Raw genomic sequence first — 13,367 nt, forward strand, 5'->3', positions numbered from 1 at the left:
AAAAGTTTGGCATGAAGTTGTATACATGCACTTTAAGAGAAAGAGTTTTTAAAATTAGATACTCAGAAGGGTACACCACCTAAAAAGGAAAGATCCAGTGCTCTGGGACTGTATTTTTGGCTTATCCTCTTGTGCATGTCAATAATCTTAGGTTTTTGAAGAACGTAGCATTTTTTAAAGCTTGGCAATACCTGAAAAGAAGGACCTCCTGGGAGGATGTGATCAGAATCGCATTGGGGTGAAGGCTGACAGTGACCCTGCTCCTTCTTGAGAAAAGTCACCCCTGATCCTGAGGCTCTGGCCCACCCATGCTTAGGTGTCTGCATAAAACTCCTGGTGCCTCACCCCTCCTCTCCAACAAAGGTGACGTAGAGCTTGTTTCGCTGGAGCTCTTTCCGTGAATAGGCCATCACCTGATTGAAGGTTCCCTCCAACAAATGATCCCGGCGAATAATGAGCCTGAGAAGGAGAAGGGGTGGTGAGCGGTGGCCCTGAAGTCAGGATGCTGGACAGGGTTCTAAGTGAGTTGTGAGTGCCCAGGTTTAGGTTCTCACTCCCCAGCCTCTCCAATGAGAGAGGAAAGAGCAGGACCCAGGTTCCGTCAGTTCATCGAGGGATTATCTGAACACGCTTTTCAAAACATCAGGAGCACAAGGAAAATGTGTACACTTCTCGTGCATTCCATCATATGGAACTACTTTTAAGATAATTCGTTTTGATCAGCTCATAGGATATTGCTTAAGATTCCTGAGTTTGGGTTCAGCTTTGTGAGATGAAAATAATAAACCCAGAAGGGAAAATATAAACAACATTTTACTTAGACTTCAATTACAAAGTTACCAAGAGTTTAAATGTGACCAATGAGTTAATTTTTTTTTCCCAGGAATAAGTGAAGGGAAATATGAGATTTTTTATTTAGTTTAAGATTCCTTGTTTTCTGAAAAGGTCTACCCTGTGATTTTCGACATGCCTTTGCCTAAAATCTTCTGTTCTTTCTCATTCTCTTTCCCTCTCTTACCTTCTCTTCCTGCCTCCCTTCCAATTTCTTAACGTCCTTTCCTCTTTCCTTCCAGCTTCCCAACTTCCTTCTTTCCCCGCTTCAGACCATAACCACTACCACACCAGAGTAGCCAATCTCAAAAACAATATTACAAGGGTGTAGGGGAGAAAGGGATTGAAAAATTTACTGTCTGAATTCAGTGCCAAGCACTGGAGCACTCACTTAATTTTCCCTGGACCCTGACCAAATCCTTTGGCTTCCAGTTTTCTGTAGAAATTGCGGAGCTTGGCCTCAAAGTCTCTCCGGTAGGGGGAAGGGGCTCTTGCACTGGCTCTCTGTAAACCTGCACAGAGAAACACACAGAGGTCATCACTTTCTTTTTTTTTTCTTCTTCTTCTTTTTTCTTTTTCTTTTTTGAGAAGGAGTCTCGCTCTGTTGCCCAGGCTGGAGTGCAGTGGTGTGATCTCGGCTTACCGCAACCTCCACCTCCTGGGTTCAAGCGATTCTCCTACTTCAGCCTCCCGAGTAGCTGGGATTATAGGTGCGTGCCACCACACCTGGCTGATATTTTTTTGTATTTTTAGTACAGACGGGGTTTCACCATGTTGACCAGGCTGGTCTCAAACTCCTGACTTCAGGTGATTCACCCGCCTTGGCCTCCCAAAGTGCTGGGATTACAGGTGTGCACTACCACGCCTGGATAATTTTTGTTAATTTTTGTATTTTTAGTAGAGATGAGCTTTCACTACATTGGCCAGGCTGGTCTGGAACTCCTGACCTCAAGTGATCCGCCCGCCTAGGCCTCCCAAAGTGCTGGGATTACAAGCATGAGGTCATCACTTTCTGTGGAAGAACAAATACGCAAAGTGACAGTAGAGCAAGAGCTCAACAGAGGCACATTCTGGCATCTCCATATTTTTCTTCTCCAACAAGTCCCTTCATTTCCATCACTCTCTCAGTGACTTTTATAATAAATAGAAATAACATACTAAAGTATAAAAATAATATACTACATTCATTTATGAGTTCTAATGAGAATAAATATTTATGTTTTCCTCTCTAATTCTTTCAAGTTGTGTTTCTCTTAAAAGGACATGGATGAGCATTTTTCTTAGCTTTAATTGTACTTGCATAATCTAAAATAATTAACATAAACTGAACTAGACTAAACTTTTCTTGTAAGTTGCTACAAGAAGTGATTGAAACTATAATGAGGTAAGTAGGACTTTAGTATATGTGTCCATCATGTTCCTGTATTGATATTGATGCTCAAATAAACATACCTGTACACAAAGGCTCAGAGCATTTAGGAGTTTATATTAGATTAGAGTTTATATTAGATGACCTTGCATCTTAAGAGTAAAGTTTACAATAATAATAATTCATTAACTCTACATAGAGGAGAACTTTTGTCTCATTTAGAGTGCTTTGTAAATACTTTACTATATATACCTTTTAATTTAAAAAAGAATGAAAAATTAACATTCTTACCCAAGTTTTAAAGGTGGTCAGAATCAAGGCTTGCCCATTCAATAACCATTTATTAGTTACTTACTATATTCCAGGCACTAAGCTTACAATTTAGAGAAGACTGATGCTGGTAAACTCTCAGAAATGAGTATATAATACAAGTTACAATGATTGCTATCCATGAAGGAAAGAAAGCCAGTTCTTTGAGATCACAGAATCTGCTGGCTAAGTCTGGGAAGGCTTCTCTGGGGACAATCTGAAGAATAAATAGGCACAAATTAGATTGCATGGGTCAAGAAAAGCTTTGCTTTAACTAAGAGAGGAGATGAGCTGGGAGAAGAAGAGCATTCCAGGTGGAAGATCAGCATGTGCAAAGGTCCTGTGGCAGAATGGAAAGTGGTATTCCAGTTTGTCTGGAGCACAGAGTCCAAGGACCAAAGTGGTACAAAAACAAGGCCTGAGAAGTAGGCAGGAGCTGCATGAAACAGGACAAGGTACATTGTTAAGTAATTTTGTTTTATGCTAAGTGTAGTAGGAAGCCCTTGCATAGTGGCTGGCATGATGTCACTGGAATCATAAAAACATCCATCTTCCTGCAGAAAAGAACAAAACCCCAGAGGACCAAGGTGGATTTAAAGAGCTCAAAGGGGACTAGGCTGGTGTCAGTGGAGATGAAGCGAAGTGGGCAGAGAGAAGATGTATTTAAGAGGCAATGAATTGGATACACGTAGTGAAGGAGAGGTGGGTTTCAGATTTTGTAACTGAATGCCCTGTGGTGACATTCACTGAGACGGGGAGGAGTAGAAAAAGAACACATTTGTGGGGGAAGAGCATGAACTTGGTCTTTGATGGTCTTTGATGATAGTCCCTTTGTCTGGAGAGATACACAGTTTGAGTGGAGAAAAAAGCCTGGGTTTGAGACTTAAGGATGATAGAAGGGGAGGATGAGGCTGCGGGAATGGCCAGGGAAGTAGATGAGATGTCTGGAGTGGTGTCCCAGAAGGAAACTGAATAGGGGATGTTGGGGGACAGCAGTTGGTCATGTTACATGCTGCCGAAGATTAGGAAGGCTGAGAACTGCCCGCTGGATTGGGTGGCCAGAGTTCATGGCGACCTCAGCGAGGACACCTCCTTTCGTGACCTCCAGACATGACAGAGAAGATGTATGCAGGTTTGCTAGCCTTGTGGGTCTGATGGCAGGCCTTTGAAGAAGTTTCTGCTGGATGGCTTCAACTTCTCAGTGAGGTAAAACAGGATGTCATTTGCTAGGAGAGAGGAGGGGTGCTGAGGGTTGGAGGCTTTAGGGGAAATGTTTGAAATAATAGTAGAGGAGATCGAAAAAATGTGCTAGAATTTTCCTTTGGGTGTTCAAGGTTCATGTGAGATGAGAGATGACTAATTTAGAATTAATAATCTGCCTTGTGAGGTGAATTTGCCCAAGAGTGCCTGATTGCAGAAGTGGGGGAAGCAGACAGGAAGGTTCATCTAGGTGTGAAGCTCTGTCAGAGGGTGCAAACAAAATGGAGAGGGCCAGGGGAGTTCAGGGCATTGGCAAGGGTGCTACTGAAATGATGAACCGCAGAATCTACGCTGCATCAGGGAAAGACGTTAGAAAGGAAAGGAGAAAAGTCCATGAACCAGAGGCCTTGATGAGGCCAAAGGATGGTACTAGGAAGGGTAATGGATCAAGCACATTGGAAGAGAAGAGGAGGTTTGAATTAGCGATTGTGGAGATGATCACAAGGTCAGGAATGTGATTTTGGGAGTAAGTGTTTGAGGGAGGGGAGGAGAGAGTCACTGCAGACAAAGTCTAGAGACTGGGAAGCCAGGGAACGGAATAAGGGTCCCTGTCGATGTTGAAGTCATCCAGGAGGATGGAAGGACCTGCATGGGAAGGAGAGGAAGACTACAAGGCAGGGGCCACAGGCCTTGAGAATGAGAAAAAGGTTGGTAGATGATAGTAACTGGGAGAAAGGGAGGGGAGGGATATGGCTGAGTGATAAAAGCAAGGAAGTGTGGGGGCCCCGCTCACCTGGGCCCCAAACACCTGGGCCTGAGGGAACCAATGGCCACCACTTGAAAAGAAGTGGTCTTGGTGGAATACCAGGTTTTGGGATGTACACAGAACTAGAATACAGGTCTGTAAGTGCAAGTATAATTTTCTGTCCAGCACATTTCAGTATATTTTATTAATTATGATTTTCACTACCACTGGTACTATCACCTGTCCCCATGATGACTGCTGTGCATTTTTCAAATAATTTATGCTTTACAAAGTACTTTGGCATAAACTTCATGATTCACCATCTCTGTAGCACCTGCGTAGATTTCGTACCGGTCTAAGAGAATGGGGATTGTAAAGTTTAAAATCAACATATTTGGATTACATATTCTAGGACCCTGTGGTCAACGCTAGAGAATAAAGAAGTACTTTGACAAAATGAATTGGATGATTACTTAGATTCACGGCATCAGTCATATCTCTATCAGGAAAGTTTATTCCTTTTAGAATACCCAAATAATTCTCATATAGGAAATAACTCTTCATTTATTCTTATTTTTCTATTTGCAATATGATATCTCTCCCATATAATGATGTTAACATCATAGTCTAGTATCAAAGTCTGTAGACCAAAGCATAGGCACATTATCAGGCTGGGACAATCTCTACAACATGGCAGACCATCATGCAGTCCTACAGCTTCTCCAAACTTTTCCCCCCAAACCCCTTACTTTTGTCTTCGCTCCCCAAAAGTAGGTCATCCTATGAGTGCTGAAAGTGTGTGGCTGTACTGATGTCGGCTCTAGCAAAGCTCCTGGTCTTCTTAGGCAACGGGATCTTAATTAGGTTGTGTGTCAGAGGTAGCAAGCATTGCACATTTCCTTAACAATGCTATTGGGACACTTGTTTGGAGGAAGTGACAACAGGGAGATACTATCTTGAAAACATATTTTAACGACTAGCACAACTACCTCTAAGACAGAGTTCTGAATGCTACAACTTAGAGGAACCAGACTAAAAGATACTTTAGTCTGGAGACCTATGGCAGTACTGAATGATACTAACTCTGAGTGCGACATCCCTTCTCAGAGACAAAGATTATTACCAAGTTCTGTTTCTCTTGGGAATTTTACCCTGGCTTCAAAAACCATGCTCCAGCCCTGGCCCTAGAGCTTGTGAGATAGGATGTTCCTAGATGTTTCAAACTAATCTCTTTTACTTTAAATGAAACCTACAATGATGTGATAATGCAAGTCAAATACGAATGGAAACATTCTCCAATATCTGGATCCAGTCTGGAGGTATGGATTTGACCTAAGCTCTTTATCTTGATGAATCCAGAAAATATCTTTTTTTTTGTTTGTTTGCTTTTTGAGACAGGGTCTTGCTCTGTTGCCTAGTGCTTGGAGTGCAGTGGCACAATCTCGGTTCACTGCAACCTCTGTCTCCCGGGTTCAAGAGATCCCGCCTTAGCCTCCTGAATAGCTGATACTAAAGGTGTGCACCACCACACCTGGCTAATTAAAAAAATTTTTTTTTGGTAGAGATGAGGTCTCACTATATGGCCCAGGCCGGTCTCGAACTCTTGGGCTCAAGTGATCTGCCCACCTCAGCTTCCTAAAGTGCTGGGATTACACAGGTTAGCCATTGTGTCTGGCGAAAATGTCTTTTATTCACTAAACAGTTCAACATATGTATTCCCTCACTTGGAATGGAAAATACCTGCAAAGAGTTTTTGTACCACAAGTTCATTCTCATACATAAAGAAAACAGGAGGAAAAATTTTGAAATGTGTAAGAAAATTCTTTGGAATCTTTGTGGAGATATAACAATGGTTCCTAGTAGCTGTATCACCAAAAGTGGTGTGCAGTCGATTCAGAGTCACAAGGCAGAATGTTTCAGAAAGGGCTCTTCCCTTTGAAATGCTCGGAGAGTGACTTTGGAATGCAATAGTAATTTAGAGCAGGGACAGTAACCTTTTTCTGCAAAGGACCAGAGAGTAAATATTTGAGGCTTTGCAGACCATGTGGTTTCTGTTGCTATTAATCATGTCTGGTGTGAAAGCTAGCATAGAACAGGCATGGCTGGGGTCCAATTACACTTTATTTATGGACACTGCAATTTAAATTTCATATAGTTTTCACGTGTCATAAAATACTGTCTTTATTTTTTTTCTTTTCTTTCTTTCTTTCTTTCTTTCTTTTTTTTTTCTTTTTTTAGATAGGGACTCCCTTTGTTGTATGGGCAGGAGTGCAGTGGTGAAATCATAGCTCACTGCAGCCTCAACCTGCTGGGCTCAAGGAACCCTCCTTCTTCAGCCTCCCTAGTAGCTGGGACTACAGGCACATGCTACCTCACTTGGCTTAGTTTTAATTTTTTTGTAGAGAAGGGGATCTCGCTATGTTGCCCAGGCTGACCTTGAACTCCTGGACTCAAGTGATCCTTGTGGCTTGGCCTCCCAAAGCACTGGGATTACAAGCATGAGCCACCTGCTCAGCAAAACATTTTTTTCCCAACCATTTCAAACTGTAAACCCCATTCTAGCTTGGGGGGCATTACGAAAAACAGGCAGCTGTTTGTCAAAACCTGATAGAGTGCGTTTTCAATTAGGGAATTGGGAAGGCCAAGAGAAAGAACACACACATACAGTTGCCTTTCATTCACCTTCACCGGAGGAAACACACATGGCCACTTAACAGGAGCTATTAGGCCAGATTCCTGTTACCTGGGGAGTTCTGAGGTGAAGAACAGGGTGAACAGCGGGGAGAGAAGCTATACCCAGGGTGGAAGGCAGCCTGCAGGGGGACGTAGGACATAATCTCTTCTTCAAAGAGACTGCATATGAAAAAAAAAAAAAAAAGAAAGAAAAAGAAAAGTCAGTTTTACGTCCCTGAGAAAGTGTTCATGAATTGGGGTAGCAGCAGTTACACTTCTCACAAAACAACAAAAGCAATTAGATTTAAATGTAGTACAGAAAGATAGGTACATGCCACTTGCAAATTCTCAGTGTTGTTTTAAACCTTGATTAACCCTACAACAAAGTCTCCATCAAGTACTTTAGGCAGCTCTTGCTAGCTCAATTGCAAATCTAAGGACTGTGATGGACACAGGTACAAGGGTGGGGTCCCACTTGCGTTGCAGTTACTAGAATCCTCTAGAACAAGTGGTGAGTGTTTCAGTCTAGGCCATTTTCAGGGTGGCCGTGATGGAGGAGAGCTGCCCAGGGAAGCTTTTCCAGAAGGATTTCAGGCCTAGCCCCTTACCTCAGCAAAATGACCAGATCCGCATCACAGGACAACTTCTCAAGCCCGTGATTACCCTCAGTCCGAATGTAATGGATTTTCTCCCTGAATCATGCGAGAAAGAAGAGGAAAATTAGACGCCAACACATAAACTCAAGAATACATCTTCTTCTGATCTCTTATTTCCTCTTCCAATACTGCTGAATAGCAATGTCCTAACGTCCTATGTATTTTGCAGAATTCTAAGTTTGTATCACAGGCTCTCAGGATGCTCTATAAGGGATGGCTTTTCTATAGACTTGCACAGGTACAGAAGCTGAGGAACACAGCAAAGTTAGGTCCTCAGGTAGCTAAGACAGTCAGGAATGGAGCTGGGTAAGAGATTGCTCCTGAAAGACTGTTCTGGGGCCGGGCACAGTGGCTCACACTTGTAATCCCAGCACTTTGGGAGGCTGAGGCGGACGGATCACGAGGTCAGGAGTTCGAGACCAGCCCGAGGAACATGGTGAAACCTCGTCTCTACTAACAATACAAAAATTAGCCAGGTGTGGTGTTGCCTCTCTGTAATCCCAGCTACTCAGGATGCTGAGGCAGGAGAATCGCTTGAACCTGGGAGGCGGAGGTTGCAGTGAACTGAGATGAGATCGCACCACTGCACTCCAGCCTGGGCGACAAAGGAAGACTTCATCTCAAAAAACAAAACAAACAAACAAAAAAAACCACTGTTCTGGGCTCATGTCATGTTGGAAGCCATGGGAGGAAAGAGTGAGTTGGGGGATGGGTGTCTCTTGAGAAATCTTGTGCCTGATGGAAAATTTATCATGCCACATTGGGCTCAGAGGGGGCCCGGCCCCAAGAACCAAGAACAGTCTCCCAGGTCAGTCAAGGCACAGGCATCAATTTTGTCTCTGTTAGTTACAACTCGTCTATTCTGATCCTTTAGACAACCTCCAGCTCCAACTCGGCAAATTATTTCAAGTAAGTCTATGGATAAGTAGGATTTTTTTGGATCAAATTAACTTTTTAATTTGCTTCCCTGATGTTATTCAAATATTACAAACACCATATCCAAGAATCTTTCTATTGTATGCACGCTTCAAAGGAGTTAATATTTTTTGCCATTTTTGAAGAGATGCAGCAGAAATCAGGGAAAATTAAGGATCTGTTTTTTTTTAATCTTTAACTTTTTTCTTTTCTTGTTTAATTTTTACACTTTGAGGTAATTTTAGAGTCATGTGTAATTATAAGAAATAAACAGACAGATCCTGTATACCCCTCACTCAGTTTCTCCCAGTGGTAAAAGATGGATGATTTTCTTTTCTTTTGTTTTCTTTCTTTCTTTCTTTCTTTTTTTTTTTTGAGGCAGAGTCTTGCTCTGTTGCCTAGGCTGGAGGGCAGTAGTAAAATCTCAGCTCACTGCAACCTCTGCCTCCTGCATTCAAACGATTCTTGTGCCTCAGCCTCCTGAGTAGCTGAGATTATAGGCGTGTGCCACCACACTCAGCTAGTTTTTTGTATTTTCTTTAAAAAAATTTTTATTTTTTTGAGACAGGGTCTCACTCTGTCACTCAGTCTGCAGTGCAGTGACCTGATCACGGCTCACTGAAGCCCCAACCTCCCAAGGCTCCAGTGATCCTCCTGCCTCAGTCCCTCCATGTAGCTGGGACTACAAATGCACACCACCAGGCTCGGCTAATTTTTGTATTTTTAGTAGATACAGGGTTTCACCATGTTGCCCAGGCTGGTCTTGAACTCCTGGGCTCAAGAGATTCGCCTGCCTCAGTCTCCCAAAGTGCTGGGATTACAGGCATTAGCCACTGAGCCTGGCCCAAAAGATGAATGATTTAAAAAAAAATCTATTTTCCAAAATACTGCAGGTACAACTTTTTCCTCTCTTTGATTATATTAATATAAATCCAAATCTTCATCATAACTTAGAGATTTTCAGACAAAAAATATAATCAATTTGACCTTTTGGTATGGAGATCTTTTTTTTAAGGCAAGGGAAGATTTTGAGCCTCTACAAAGATAGACAGAATGGTATTAAACAGGGAAATGCACTCTGATCCAACTTCGGTGCGGGTGAAGCACCGTTGCAGGAAATGGCATCATCAGAACGTGGGGGATGTTCACAGTGGCTTCTTTGACTGGGGTTTGAAAAAGGGAGCAGCAGTGTCCACATGTCAGTCAGCAGGGAACGTGTGGAAGCCTGGCCAAGAGAACAGAACATCCTCACCCCTCTCATCACCCTCTTCTCCCTCTGCCTATGTCCTTAACCCCAGCCCTGGGCTTTCTCCTCCAAATCCTGACACTACCTCACAGCCCCGTTATTTGGAAGATGCTCTTGAATCTTCTCTAATTTAATGACTTTGGCCTTATGAATGACCTCAAATCTATATGCTCTCCCAATGATAATGTCCCCTTGGGCAGGTTATCCTCCTGCCCCAAGGGATCAACATCTGGTTAAGCCCCTGGCCTCCCTCCCTGGGGGAAAAAGAAGCCCAGAGAGGGCCATCTCCACTAGGGCAGCAAAGTGCAGTCCCCAGTTTAGAAAGTGCCACCCAGCACAGTGGTTCTATAGTGGCACCACCATATGGACCACATCCAGGTGTCTGAATGCTAAGCAAGATTTTCTGAGAGTTTTGGTGGCTCTCCACCAGACATTATATCCTCTGTCATGTCTAGCAACATTTCATGCAGAGCCAGTGATGTGAGGGACCTCCAGATGCCCCTGGGACTCCATCCCAAAGTGCATTGAGAACTGAGGAAGACATCTAAGGGCAAGAATGCCAGCTGTCTCTCCTACATATATCCTTTGACCATCGGGAGAACTTCAGAGCACACTTTCCCTAGAGTTCAGGACAGGACAGGTGACTGCCTCCTTGACATCTTGACATTTGAAGCCACTTGTGGCTTCAAAGACCTCAAAACTCAATATCCAAAATGAAATCCTTGACATTCTTCCTCTCCTCAAGCCAGTTCCTCCTCCACTCTTTCCCATCTCAGTAAATGACGCCATTATCCATTCACCTGCGCAAGCCCCACACTTGGCTGTCATTCTTAATTACTCTCTTCTCCTCACCCACCATGTTCAAGGTGTCATCACCTCCTGTTGTTTTTGCATCCACAGTACCACCCCAAACTGCTCCCTCCTCTTCATCCATATTTTCCCATTATCCACACGACCATCATCATGGATGAATATAATAGTCTCCTGCATAGCCCCTGTTCCATCTCATGCCCCTCCCCAGCCTATCTTTCCCCCACAGAGCTGCCCAAACATTGCATCTGGGTTTTTAGTGACCACAGCTGCAATCATATTTCATCGGGGGTCATGAAAAACAGATGAAATATGATTGCATCTGTGGTCACTAAAAACCCAGATGCAATCATATTTCTTTCCAGCTGAAAACTTCTCAATCACTTCTCAAATAGAATCGCAATTCAAATAAAATATTTCCGGTTGGTGATAGGGCCTCCCTCTCCAGCTTCACCATGGTAGGTCTCGCCTACCCTCCCAATCTACTCCTGGGCCACACTAGTTTTCTTTCATTTTTCACCTACATCTAAGCTTTTCCTGTCTCAGGGCCATTGCATACTCTCTCCCTGATCTCTACTTTGCATCTCAAGGGACAATGCCTTCTCATCCTTCAGGTTTCAGCTTAAGCATCACCTACTTGGAAAAGCCTTCCCTGTGTTCTGTTTAGGATGTAACTCCTCTTCCTCTGCACCAGCATATTATCCACTATTGCTGAATTCTAATCATGTTCTTCATGGCACTTAACATATTATGTACTGTATATTTGGCTTAAAAAAACAAACCCCAAGCTTGTCTATTATCTGTCTCCCTCAATAGATTGTAAATTCATTGAGAATTTACAGGTCTGTTTTGCTTGCTACTGCATACATAGCCCTGGGACAATCCTGATTCAGATGAGTGACACAATCAAAGCACTAGTTGAAGGACCACCTCCATGCCCCTTGAAGATAACAGATGCCATTAACCTGGGTTTTCTGGCTCCATCTCCTTCTCTACATGTGGCTTCCTGCCTTTCACCGCAAGTCACTGCTGTCAACTGGACAGTTTTCTACATACTCAAACCCAGCAACTGGCTTTGCAGACACAAGACAGAGACTCCATGACTCCCTGAGAATAGCAATGGCTGAACAGGGGTCACCATCTGCTCTTGGGGACCACAGAGGAAGCCATGAGTTCTTCTGGGTGGGGTCCTGAGGAGAGTGGTATTCTCTTCAATTTCTGAACCTTCAAAATGGATCTGACTCACCCTGACATGGCACTCGGGGGCAGGTGGAGGCCTCATCATGGAGAGCAGGGCCTGGCTTCCTGCGTCTCTTAAGCTTGACCTCCTGAAGAACAAGTTCTTGCTCTTTGCTTTCTGCTGTTTTAGTTCTATCGTCACATAGTCCAGTTTCTGATAGTCATTGTTAGCCTTCTGTTTTTGATGAAATATTTGGGTTCTCAACCTGGGTCCACAGTTTCTTTAGGGTCCATTAACTATTTGAAATTATATTCAGAGGTTTATATTTATATGTGGAGGAGAGTCCATAAGCGCTTCCATCAGCATCTCAAAGGAGTCCATAACCTTAAAACAGGTTATTAGTTTCCATATTAGATAATCTCCAAGTTTTTTTTCCAATTCCAATGTGGCCTGATTTCAAGTTCCCCCAGCTGTTCAAAATCATAATTGTACAATCCCATATTGCAATAAAACATTTAAAGTTTCTTGGATTGTTGTAATGTGATATATAATAGGGATGAAAACAGTCTACTGCCCTTTGGAAATACATTCCACTCATTTATATAGGGAATTACTTTAAAAAAAAACTTTTCTAATGATTAAAATGAGACTTTTGTGTCTTTGGTGAGTTGAAATTCTTCCACAAAGCAAGCAGTGAACTCACTACTTAATAGTAAAATCAATAATGTAAAGAATGTTCAAGAACAACCATGCGTCAAAAACCCTTAAGATAATACAACTCCCCTGGAAGTCCCTTGAAAATTCCCTTGGGTTGTTAGGTGAGTCAAAGAGCAGCCCATGAATGAATGACCCAGGTGGCTGAATATGACTCTGCCTTCTGCAGCAGTGCAGTAATGAAACCAGGGGAGAGAATTCTTAAGAGTTGAACGTAAATGAAAGTGACCATTCATCACGCTAAAGATCATTTGCTCATGCTAAAGATCTCTCATTCACTCTAAAAGTAATTGGTGGTTCCTATTTTCAAAGTAGAGGACAAGGTTCTAAGGGGCAGAGTGGGCACAAAGACAAGGAAGAGAAAGGCCTTGCTCTAAAGAGTTGAGTGCTGTAGGGAGACACAAGTAAATGACAGAATACAAGAGATCTAAAAATATCTTCGAGGCACAAAAAGCATGCTATCAAAGCAAGACAAAAGAAATACTAGGAAACCATCATTTTCAGCAAACTAACATAAGAACAGAAAACCAAATACTACATGTTCTCACTCATAAGTGGGAACTGAACAACGAGAACACACGGACACAGGGAGGGGAACATCACACAGCGGGGCCTGTTGAGGGATGGGGGGCTAGGGGAGGGATAGCATTAGGAGAAATACCTAATGTAGATGACGGATTGATGGGTGCAGCAAACCACCATGGCACATGTATACCTGT

General features: G+C 43.0%; 1 protein-coding gene across 4 annotated transcripts in view; it reads right to left on the reverse strand.

The window, feature by feature from the left end:
• HECW1 (HECT, C2 and WW domain containing E3 ubiquitin protein ligase 1) overlaps positions 1-13,367 on the reverse strand; it is a 460,467-nt gene that overhangs the window by 57,443 nt on the left and 389,657 nt on the right. For all 4 annotated transcript variants that reach the window (XM_063667367.1, XM_054495635.2, XM_054495637.2 and 1 more), the window contains 4 exons: positions 7,736-7,819; positions 7,198-7,307; positions 1,223-1,343; positions 346-459 (listed from right to left, as the gene is read on the reverse strand). In XM_063667367.1, coding sequence (XP_063523437.1) covers positions 346-459; positions 1,223-1,343; positions 7,198-7,307; positions 7,736-7,819 — 429 coding nt within the window. The remainder of the gene's footprint in view (positions 1-345; positions 460-1,222; positions 1,344-7,197; positions 7,308-7,735; positions 7,820-13,367) is intronic.

Source organism: Pongo pygmaeus, chromosome 6, assembly GCF_028885625.2.
Source record: "Pongo pygmaeus isolate AG05252 chromosome 6, NHGRI_mPonPyg2-v2.0_pri, whole genome shotgun sequence".
Taxonomy (NCBI): domain Eukaryota; kingdom Metazoa; phylum Chordata; class Mammalia; order Primates; family Hominidae; genus Pongo; species Pongo pygmaeus.